This window comes from Diabrotica undecimpunctata, chromosome 3 (genome assembly GCF_040954645.1).
Source record: "Diabrotica undecimpunctata isolate CICGRU chromosome 3, icDiaUnde3, whole genome shotgun sequence".
NCBI lineage: Eukaryota > Metazoa > Arthropoda > Insecta > Coleoptera > Chrysomelidae > Diabrotica > Diabrotica undecimpunctata.
This window is the reverse complement of record NC_092805.1, coordinates 174101449-174113980: the sequence shown is the minus strand read 5'-3', so window position 1 is coordinate 174113980 and position 12532 is coordinate 174101449. Positions and strand designations below refer to the sequence as shown.

Here is a 12532-nt window from a genome sequence, read left to right as displayed (position 1 = left end):
TCTTGAATTATTATTTCGTTAATATTGTCTATGTGTAGATATTATAATTTTGATAAGTGGTATATTACTATTAAAATAATGCGAATTTAATTTTTGCAATATCTATCACTTTGTAATTTAAAATTATTTCATTAATAAACAGCTCAAATCGGGCGAGTTGATTGAAAAAAACATTCTCATTTATGTAAACAGAAATACAAAAATGGTGTTTATATCATAAAATACATAAATAAATAAAATAAAGGATACTATGTATTTATTAAAGTGTTGTTTTATTATTCCTTTTATCCCAACACATAGATTAATTTTTCCCTAAATATGTGTTGCCTCTTGTTGTGGCATATCGATGTGTTTATTTGTTTCAAAAGCATTATCAAAAAACCATACCTATAAATTTACTATATTTTCAAACGTCATTTTAAAGATTAAAAGATTGAAAATTTAATTTTCTCAAAACATACATAAAACCATTGTTTAAAAAGATTTTCTTTTTTAAACAATGATAAAACTTAAGTCTTGACTAAAAAATAAACCTCTGCATTAGTGTTCTAAGACGATAGCAATCGAGTCTATTTCAATTAAATATTTAATCCTTTTCTAGCAAATCATATAACCAAATTAAATATCTGGTAAACTAATAAAAATTTAAAAAAGGTAGCATTTACCTACTTCATATAAATAGATTACTAACCGATTTAGATTTAGCAAGTCTCAAAGTATAAAAACAATTTGAAATATTCGCTCGAAATAGTTAAGTTATCTTTCACTAGACGCATACAACGATAATAACAATAAGCATTTTATTAAAATTTTATATTTTCTTCACAATCTGGCATCCGTGTACAGGTTTGCCTTAGTTAGGAGACAGGCAAAAATATACTCGAATAGAATCCTGCACAGAATTAAGTTTCTGTTAATAGTTTTTTAAATTTATGACTAGAGGCCGCCATGTGACGGCAGAATAATAGTCAAACGTTTGTTCCATAAGGATTGTCTAACTAGTCCTATTTAAACAATGCCTCTAGATACTTTCAAAATAAATCGTACAGCCCTAGGTATATCCCAAATCACTGTAAGTCTTTAGGTATGTCTCTAATCATGTCTAGAATCTTTTTACGTCTCAGGCTACTTCCAGAATCACTCTTACGTCCCTATATATTTCCAGAATCACTTTTATACGCCTCTATGTTCTTTTCATATGAATAATACGTGTATAGATACTTCCAAAATTGATCTAAACCCTCTAAATATTTTTCGAATTGAGTTGTGCAGCTATATGTATTCTATAAAACACTGGTATGTCTTTAATTATATCCAGAAACGTTTTTATGGTTCAAGCTGCTTCCAGAATAATTTTACGTGTGTAGGTACTTTCAAATCACCCCACGTCTCTAGGTACTTTTAATACCACTGATATGTGTGGAGGTACTTCCAAAATTGCTTTAATTTGTACCTTTTCAGGTTGTAGTAGGAGGTCTTTTAGATGTCGACTGTTCCGAAGACATAATCAAAAACCTAATTCTCGTAGTCAGAGGCCAATTCTCCACTGACGAATTAGTAGAAGAAGTAGAAAAGAGGAACAGATTAAAACTGTTGTTGCCCTGGTTAGAAAGCAGAGTACACGAAGGTTGTGTCGAACCAGCCACACACAATGCTTTGGCTAAGATCTACATCGATTCCAACAACAATGCCGAAAGATTTTTGAAGGAAAATCAATGGTGAGTCTTCTCTAAACAAAAATATGATCAGTTATGTGTGTACGTATTTATTGAGCAAGAATCACGAAATACTTCACAAGGTGGCATCACTGTAAAAACATATTTTAGGTTCTGCATCATTTTAACTTCTTTTTTAACATTATTTCCTAGTTTTACACTTCGCATGTATACTAAGATGGCAGTTTTTTTAATAAATGGTAAAGATAACGAAATCAATATTTTTCAGGTACGATTCCCGAGTTGTCGGACGTTATTGCGAAAAGCGCGATCCACATCTGGCTTGTGTTGCTTACGAACGAGGCCAATGCGACAGAGAATTGATAGCTGTATGCAACGAAAATTCTCTATTTAAGTCTGAAGCGCGTTACCTAGTCCGTAGACGTGACGGAGAATTATGGGCTGAAGTTTTGAACGAGAGCAATCCTTTCAGGTGAATATACAACACTCAAACTTTTTACAAAGAAATACTTCAGTCAGTATATTAGCATATAAAAATGGTTAAATTTTTAGTATAATTGGCAATGTTGTATTTGCTAAATAACTAGAAACGTTTTTATGAAAATTTGCAGAGATCTTTGTCATTTAATTAATTTATCTATATTTATGTTAATGTTAAGAGTAAATGACCGCAATTGATTATTTAAAAGCAGTATTATGATCTTTAAAAGTAGTAAGAACAATCCAGGGCATGCTGAAAATATTGAACAAAACATGACATTATTGGAAGGACAGAGAAACTCCAACAAAGTTTTCTACTCTCTTTGTGAACTCATCTTCTTGAGTTGGACCGTTTTATGTCTTACAAATGTATCTATTTCGCATTTTAAGCGCCAATTACTCAACTTTTAACTATTTGCTGCTTTAAATAAATTCACGCAATTGAGATTTTAAAAGCGGTATTGCCTTATTTAAAAGTATGTAGTTGGAAAAACCTGGGACATCTTGAAAATAGTGAAAAACAGAATTTTGGAGAGAAAACATAAAATATTAGGGAACTTTGATTATTTTTGGCTTCGTCAAGCTTTATATTCATTTTGTGGAGTCATATTCTGGAGATGGTCTGTTTTTTTTGTTATATAAATGTGTCTGCTTCGTTTTTTAGACGCCAGTTGATAGATCAAGTAGTGCAAACAGCTTTAAGTGAAACCCAAGACCCTGAAGATATTTCCGTCACCGTTAAAGCATTCATGACAGCTGATTTACCAAATGAGCTCATTGAATTGCTGGAAAAGATTGTGTTGGATAATTCTGTATTCTCCGAGCATAGAAACCTTCAAAACTTGCTTATCCTTACAGGTAAGTGTACATTATACAAAATAGTGTTAATATGTTGTATCAGTAGAGCTCTTAGATTCGGCTTTCATTACGAATTACAATTTTTAATGCTTTTCTCTTTTTATATAGCAATCAAAGCCGATGCTACAAGAGTTATGGACTACATCAACCGCTTGGACAACTACGATGCCCCTGATATCGCGAATATAGCTATCAACAACCATCTCTACGAAGAAGCTTTCGCTATTTTCAAGAAGTTTGATGTCAACACCTCAGCTATTCAAGTATTGATCGAACAAGTCAACAATCTGGATCGTGCTTACGAATTCGCAGGTAAAATTTATTTTTCTTTGTATTGGAAGCAATTTTAAAGTGACAATTTTGGTTAGATTAGGATATAATGGTGGGTTGTCGAATAATTGACCAGAACAAAAGAACGGTATATCATCCCAAGTCTCAAAAATATGAAACAATATTAAACAAATTAGTGGTAAACTTAATTAATATTGATCTATTATCAACCATTTTGAATACTGCTTTTTCGTCTCATTTTCCTCAGTTTGACTTGCCTTTCCTTTTCCATTCCTGGGCATGTGATACATTTGAACTACTGGGTATGCACCATCCTTTATATGTTGAGGTTTCTTCTTTGGATACGTGGTACTTTTGAACTACTGGGACTTGTTTCTTTACCTGTTGATTTACTATCGTCTGGTAAGAGAATATATGTCTGCCCATCCTATTGCTGTTTCTTGAAAAAGCTGATTATAAACGTCACAAAAACAAATCACTTGTAACATTATTAAAACTGAAAATAGTGTAAAAAATACTTCCATGGCTCCTTACAAAGTTTCCTAAATCTTCTTCGTTTTGGTCTATTATTTATCAGCCATATTGAGTACTACTTCTTACTACTACCTTGCGCTGGCTCCTCCTTTCATAATTCCCGGACACTTGGTACATTTGAACTACTCTACATTTATCATCCTCTATATGTCGATTTCCTCAGGCGTTATGCATGGTACATTTTAACTACTGGATCTGTTATTGGTCTACATATTGTGCTACAGCCTGGAAACATTCAAAACTTCAATCCGCATGTCCTATCATTAACTTTCTTGAAGAAACTGATTATAAAAGTAAAAAAAAATTATATTAAATCTCACTTGTAAAATGGTCGAAATTGGAGATTTTGGAAAAAAAATTGCTCCATAGTATCCTATAAAATTTCCTAAAATTTCTTCATGTTTATCAATCAAAAGCCATTTTGCATACCACTTGCTCCCCCTGTTCTCCATTCATGAGCATGTGATACGTTTTATATTCTTGGCATCTATTATTCTGAATATGTTGAGAATCCTCCGTCTGTATACTAGGTACATTTGAACTATTGGCCTGTCGTTTCTCTAACGTGAAACCATAATAATACGTGTCTACACTTAAGTGGTCCGCTGGCTCTTGTAGAGATGTTGTTTTTAAAATTAACAGGTTGTTATAAGGATAAACATGTGTTTTTAAGAGTTTACGAACCATCAGCATTCATTTCAAATATTTCTTTTTGCAGAACGTTGCAATGAACCAGCCGTATGGAGTCAGCTGGCCAAAGCTCAACTGAACCAAGGCTTAGTCAAAGAAGCAATCGATTCTTACATTAAAGCTGACGATCCTTCGGCTTACAAGGATGTCGTGGAAACCGCTTCGAAAAATAATAGCTGGGAGGACTTGGTGCGGTATTTGCAAATGGCAAGAAAGAAGGCCAGAGAGAGCTACATCGAATCCGAATTGATTTATTCGTACGCCAAGACCGGAAGATTGGCTGATTTGGAAGAATTCATCAGCGGGCCCAACCATGCCGATATCCAGAAGATTGGTGATAGGTATGTATTAGAATTTATACCTTCACCATTAAAGTAAATTTTTATGTACAGACTTTACTGAACGTTATAATCTTCCACAGGTGCTTTGATGACAAGATGTATGATGCTGCTAAGCTACTGTACAACAATGTATCCAATTTCGCTCGTCTCGCTATTACTTTAGTTCATCTAAAAGAATTCCAGGGTGCTGTTGACAGTGCTAGAAAGGCTAACAGTACAAGAACATGGAAGGAAGTGTGTTTTGCTTGTGTCGACGCCGAAGAATTCAGATTGGCTCAGATGTGTGGTATGCACATCGTCGTGCACGCTGATGAGTTGCAAGACTTGATTAATTATTACCAGGATAGAGGTAAGTTTCCTTCTTTGTCTTTTGATCTTTACAACTTTTGATATTTTTGAACAAAATTAATTTAATTACATGTAATTTCCATATAACTTGACTATCGTTTAATAAAATTAACTTTTGTATCATGTAAAATTTTATTTATAATTGGCGCCGTTGATAGGATTTATATTATTGTTAATGAAAAATAAAATGCCTCTTTTAGGATACTTTGAAGAATTAATCGGCCTATTGGAAGCAGCATTGGGCTTGGAAAGGGCACATATGGGTATGTTCACCGAATTAGCAATACTGTATTCCAAATACAAGCCCGCCAAAATGCGCGAACATCTAGAACTCTTCTGGTCTCGAGTGAATATCCCCAAAGTTCTTAGGGCAGCTGAACAAGTAAGATGGTTTTTATTAATGTGTATATTGACTGTAGACAATTAATCTATTTAAACTTTTTCTTACATTATTATGCCCTTTAAGTCACTTTTTCAACCAGAAATAATAAAAGAATTTTATGGTGATCAATGTAAACGGTTTTTTGTCTTAATTATTTTGTTATCACTTTAAAAAAATCAATTCCTGAATACTTGGTACATTTGAACTACTAGGCATTTATCGTCCTCCCTATGTTGAGTTTCTTATATATGGTACATTTGAACTACTGGGTACTGTTCCCTTCTTTCAATGTACTATGGTACACTACTTGCTCTCCCTTCTTCACTCGCTCTTCCTTTCTTAATTTTTTCCTCCTTTTTCTCTTATCACTTATTAACACTCTTTTTCTTTCTCCACTATCTTTTTGTGAATCTTACCTCCTTGATCTTTCATTCCTCTGTCTTCTTTGACCTTCCCCTTTGATTTTTCATTCGTCTCCCTTCTCTTATTGACCTTTAATTATGTTTTCACTTTTTCTATATTTGCAGCTCTCCCTCCTTTTCTTTCTTTCTTTATTCTCAGATCCTTTCTCTATGCTTCTAAGATAACGACAGTTCAATCGTTTATATAATGCTATATTTCTTATATTATTTTGTAGGCACATTTGTGGGCTGAGCTAGTGTTCTTGTACGACAAATACGAAGAATACGATAATGCAGTATTGGCTATGATGGCCCATCCTACCGAGGCCTGGCGCGAAGGTCATTTCAAAGATATTATTACAAAAGTGGCCAATATCGAACTTTATTATAGAGCTATTCAATTTTATCTGGACTACAAACCCCTGTTGTTAAATGACCTTTTGTTGGTTTTGGCACCCAGAATGGATCATACTAGGTACGCTATTTTTTTTATCATTTTAAGAATGTGTATTGATGATTTTAGGAGCGTGTATGTAGCTTTTGATAAATAGAACTTTGGTGAGGTAACAATAAATGCGTGACATAAATGCTGCTGTTTTAGGGCTGTTTCTTTCTTCACCAAAACAGGACACTTACAGTTGGTTAAATCCTATCTCCGTTCTGTGCAAAATTTGAACAACAAAGCTATCAACGAGGCCCTTAACTCTCTACTTATTGACGAAGAAGACTTCCAGGTATGTTGACATGATTTTTTTAATTGTAAGTAATATGGTAATATAAATTGCTTTGAAAAGTAACGTCAAAGTTTCATGTTCTAGCTCTAATTGCGTTATGCATTTACATAAACTTCTGTTTAGAATATCTTCTATGAGCGAGATTCTCTTATAATACAATGTAGATACTGTACAGTATATCTACCCTACCATCAATACACTGAAAAACTGATTATAAAATGTGTGAAAAGTTGGAAATGATTCATAAATCAATCAATTCAAAAATGGTATAAATAGATCAGTGAATATTTAACTAACAAACAAAAGAAACGCTTAAGTGTCCTTTCTGTTATGGTCAGTATAGACTATTGACTAATGCTTTTGGTAGAAAATTTTGTAAAACCTAAAGATGGGACAATCAAAAAATGACTGTGACAAAGTATTAGACGATATCAATGTAAAAGTAAATACTAATGCAATCTGTCCTGATTGAACCACTGTGTAAATTTTATTAGTTGTAGCTAATTGATTTGTAAATGATGTAATTTTTGTGTAATTCGTTTTACAGGGTCTGAGAACGTCCATCGATGCCTTCGATAACTTCGACAATATCGGTTTGGCGCAGAAATTAGAGAAACACGAACTGACCGAATTCAGACGCATCGCCGCCTACTTGTACAAAGGAAACAACCGGTGGAAGCAGAGCGTAGAACTGTGCAAAAAGGATAGATTGTTTAGAGACGCAATGGAGTACACTTCTGAATCTAGAAATCAAGAATTGGCCGAGGAGTTGCTAGCCTGGTTCTTGGATAGGCAGGCCTATGATTGTTTTTCGGCATGTTTGTATCACGTAAGTAAATTTTTGTTATTTATACATAAAAAAGCGGAATTAATGTAGTTTACAAACAGTTCTAAGTATAAAAGAAGATGTTGTGTTGCTTTTTTTTATTTTTTAAATGCAGAAAACTAGAAATCTACACTTTGAAGTTTGATATCTTTGAAAAAAACGTAATACATGAAACCATTGAAGAAATATGGTTAAAAACATAAACTATGCATTTAAGAATTTAAGAGTGTCATGTTACCTGGATATATTTGAACTACTGCCCATGCGTCCATCTCGCACGTGATATATTTGACCTATCCTATCATAACTTTTTGTGAAGGAACATGTTACAAAAAAATTGCAGTGTAGAAAGATCTAGTAGGTCAAACGACGCCTGTGATATCTACTATCCTCCTCTGAGAATCCACAATGTGTCTGGAGTATATTTGACCTACTTGGCATATATCTTCCTCAATTTGTTAAGTTTCCAGCATCTGGTACATGACACATGTGAACCACTGCATATGTACTCCTATATCTGGTGAAGTACCACCGTCTGGATATATAAGAATCTTGAATCTTCAAGATATAACAGCTTACCTACTTTGTCAGTAACTTTCCCGAAGGTGGCGATAAAAGCCACGAAAATATGAAAAAATGTAAAACATATCACACGAAATTGTGGATAAATTTCTAAATATTTTTATTTCAAAACGGCTGTAAGTTGTACGCAAAAGATTGTTTTTATCAAGTTTATTAGACCAAATAATTCCTTTGATACCTACAATCTTATAATCCTCTATCTTTTGGAGGGGGCACTTTCTGACTACGTGATACATTTGACCTACTCGGCATGTATCTTCCCGTATGTGTTGATATTCCAGCTTATAAGCATGTGATACATTTAAACTACTGGGCATGTATCTTTCTCTGCGTATGGAGGTTGCAATGTACGGATATATGGTTCATTTGAACTACTCATATTTTTTTGTTTAAGTTTTATTGATTCGTTGATATTTGGACTTCTGGGCATGTATCTTTCTCTATCTGTTAGGGTTATACCGTCTAGACACGAAGTACATTTGAACTACCGAACGTGTTATATAAAAGTCGTTATCTTTCCTGAAGGAACTAGTTACAAACTTTGAGAACAAATAAAAAAAGACTGTTAATTTTTATGGATAGATTTATAATTTCTTTTTCTGTACCTTCTAGTGCTACGACTTGTTACGACCTGACGTTATCCTTGAACTAGCATGGAAACACAACATTATGGACTTTGCGATGCCTTTCCTTATTCAAGTAACTAGAGAACTGACGACAAAAGTAGAAAAGCTAGAACAATCCGACGCCCAACGACAAAGTGAGGCTGCTGAAGAAACGAACAAGCCAATGATGATACCAGAACCCCAACTTATGCTAACGGCTGGCCCTGGCATGGGTAAGTCTTTATATTCCAAGATGTAAAATCAAAAGGTGTAACAATTAATTAATAACTTTGAGAAAGTATAAGTAATACTTCGTCGTTATATTGACGATTTGTTTTGTTTAATGTATGTTGAAATATGTGTTACAGGTATTCCACCCCAACAGTATGTACCTCCCCAAGCTTACGCGCAGCCAGGCTACGCACCGCAAATGGCTTACCAGGGATACCCAGGCATGTAATATAAGGCCCCCTTTACAGCCAACTGTATAGGAAAGTGGAATTAGTTTTCAAGTTAAACTGAGGAGCTAGTGCTAAGGACAATAGAGAAGTTATAACTAAATAAATAGCGATTACAATTCATTTCGTGTATGAACAACATTACTTTTAAAAAGAAGATGAATATATTGAGGAGTTCCTTTTAAAATTATTTACAAGTAGGAGTTTCATTACTTGGTTAATTAAAAACGTTGTTATATTTTTTTGAGATTACAAATAACTGAATGATTGAAAATATTACTTATAATTTTATGTGAACTGCTCGATGAATTTCTCAAAAATAGCAAAACAAATATTGGGTTTATTGAAGTGTTACAGAAAATTTAATCTTTTAAATCAAATAAATATTTCATGATTTACTAAAAAAACTATGTTAAGATTATTGCAAAATGTTGCATTGCATTTTGAAAAGAAGGATATAGATTTGCTACAAATTATCTATTTGTAGTTTTCCATCATTATATTTTGTTTTTTCCGTCCATTGAATATATTTCTTCATAAATGATGTTGAAAAGTTTCTGTCGTGTGCTATTATGATCTTAGCGATCCAGCTTGCCTTAAACTAACGAAATATTGTGTTATTGGTTGTCATTACAGCAATATTTCCTTCTAATGTCACCAAATATTTGTAATATGTGTTTAAATTTCACTGTCTTATGTCCCACCTCTATTTAGTTGTGCATTTGAACTACTGTGTTTTAATTGACTTCTTTGTAGGTATTTATCCACATATACATAACATAATATAAGAGGCGCTAAATGTTCGAGATGATTCATAACTAGAATTTTTCAAAAAGCTAGTACAAAAAGCTGTAAATAGATTTGTTAGTGAAAAATTAACAACAAATAAATGAAATATTCGGTGTACTTCTAGGATAATCAATATAGACTGCAATTTCTTTGAGGATAAAAGAATGTTAGAATACCTAAAGGTGCGACAATCTATAAATAGCAGTGACAAGTAACTGTGATAAAGTATCAGATGATATTTATATACTACAATTTTTTATTCTTCAATCAATTCATTTGTTATATTGTCTTCAATTTTGACCGATTATTTAAAATAGTTTTTTTTGTCTATTGGTCTTTTATTGTTTTCTGCAAATTCTAACCAGTTATTTGTCAATTTTTAACTCTACAGCTGACAAAGTAGCGTCATATCTATCGAGTGACAACTGACAATTGAAGTGTCATAATTAAATTCATACTGTACTGGCTTTCCATGGTTATAATTCTGGTTCTGGTTATAATTCATTTATAACGATCCTTCTCATTTTTTTTATCTAGTTATTTAGGCATTTTTAAGTCTACAGCTGTCAAAATAGCATCATATTTATCAATTGACAACTTTAATTATAATTTCTTCGTAATGATATATCTTTATTTTATTTCTGTGTTCTTCTATCTTTCTATCATCAATTTTATTTTATTTTTGTGTCCGCTTAAATTTTTTTTATAATGTTCTACATATATCTAGTCGGTTATTGGATCATTTTTAAGTCTGTAACTGATACAACCTTGTTTTTGTTGCAGTTTAAATTTATAAAACGATTTGCACGTAGCTCAAACAGTGTTTGTACCGTTTTCTGTTTGTATTTCACAAGTTTTATAACCCTCTCCAACTTCGATATGGATCAGTTCTTGACTTAAAATAAATTGAATTTGCTGTTATTACATATACCACCTCAATTCCAACTTTTTTTTTAGATACATTTATTTGCAACAAATAATTCTAGCGAAGAAAGAACAATTTTTCAACTTTGATGTTGAAAATAGACTAATTTTACTTGCCAAACCTTTTAATTTCCTTTCGTAAACTTGATATTTCTTCTGCTAGAATAATTTCCGTGAAATTATTTCAGAAAATTGCCCCAAATATCAGTATTATAGGCAATTCAGTTTCCTTATGGTCAAAACTGTTATAACCTTAAAAAAGACAGCTGATGCGTCATGACATGACAATTGACGTTTGCACACTTCAATTGCCAGTTGTCATAGAAGACCGTTGGTAGACATAGAAGGAACAAATTATCTGTAGCACATTACTTAAGCCCAATCGATAAATGCTTAAACAAATTCTAGTTAAATACAATCAATCTTGTTGAACTGTTTGTTGTAGTTTTAATTCATTCGCATCATTTTCGGACATTAGGCTTCGTTTTGACGGGACACTTGTTTGCTTTTTCAGTTGGAAAATGTATATATATTTTTATGTACTAGCACCTACTTTAGAATGTATATAATCTAAAGAAATTATTGTTTTCCGAGAGAATTATTCAATGCGTTCTTTTGTTTGTTTTCTTTTTTTTAGTCCGTTTATCATTCCTTTATTTAAACATAGATATATGTATATGAAGTGACTATTTAACTTATATTATTATATGAAATATATGAAAGTGATTCTTCAATGTTTAATAAATAACTAAATTGTTTTTTTATTCATTATTATTCTTATTTATGTTAAGATTTTGCGAATATATTAGTAAATATATGTAAAGAATCGAGAGTGTAGTTATTTCCCCAATCCTTACGCCTTCAAATTTTATGGCGCACCGGTGCGTCATAGATTCTTATGCGGTCATGCCCTTCACATCCAAATGCGTCACTTGGTGATTTCCTTGACGAATGGATATGTCGCATTCAATTAGAAAAATTTGCAGTTTTTGGAATATCTCTCAGACATATTCCAGATCAAAATGATCGAAAAGAACCCAAATCCGACAAGTGCACAAGTAGAAGAAGAAAACGTTGTTATAAGGTATATATGAATATATAATAAATAAAAGCAACAATAATAATTTAAAGGCAAAGAAAAACATTAAGCAATTACGAAAACATCGACAAGAACGTAAAGGAGAACATAAAGAAAAATAAACAAAAGAAAGTTTTAGAATATGAAAATATATACAGTATACTCCCTCTATACCGAACACGGTTATTATGAGGTTTGGCTTATAACTAGGTACATTAGATGTCACGTGAAATTTCAATTGAACTACAAGCCTCTATTACGAGGCAAATTTGGTTATAAAGAGAGAAAATAAGATCGAAAAACGTGTTTTTTACGTTTTTGGCCCGGCCGTGGCAATAAATAAATACCCTTTTTAACTGCCGCCCGCAATAAACTTCTGTTTAATGTACTGACCGATATTGTGTTGTGGGAAATTTACAAATTATGATTCACAAGTGTCAGTGTAGGAGTTTGACCATTCGCACCTAATAAACTACAAAGAGGCTTAAAAACATGACAAATTTCACAGTTGTTTTTGTCGTAGATGTTTATCGTT

General features: G+C 32.6%; 1 protein-coding gene across 1 annotated transcript in view; it reads left to right on the top strand.

Moving 5' to 3' along the window:
* Positions 1-11745, top strand: part of Chc (clathrin heavy chain) — a 48337-nt gene extending 36592 nt beyond the window's left edge. The window contains exons 12-23 of the mRNA XM_072527626.1: positions 1462-1718; positions 1945-2148; positions 2821-3014; positions 3123-3326; positions 4558-4870; positions 4951-5219; positions 5419-5600; positions 6238-6476; positions 6603-6735; positions 7283-7564; positions 8756-8981; positions 9117-11745. Of these exons, the coding sequence (XP_072383727.1) occupies positions 1462-1718; positions 1945-2148; positions 2821-3014; positions 3123-3326; positions 4558-4870; positions 4951-5219; positions 5419-5600; positions 6238-6476; positions 6603-6735; positions 7283-7564; positions 8756-8981; positions 9117-9208 (2595 nt within the window). The 3' untranslated portion in view covers positions 9209-11745. The remainder of the gene's footprint in view (positions 1-1461; positions 1719-1944; positions 2149-2820; positions 3015-3122; positions 3327-4557; positions 4871-4950; positions 5220-5418; positions 5601-6237; positions 6477-6602; positions 6736-7282; positions 7565-8755; positions 8982-9116) is intronic.
* The last annotated feature ends 787 nt before the right edge of the window (positions 11746-12532 follow it).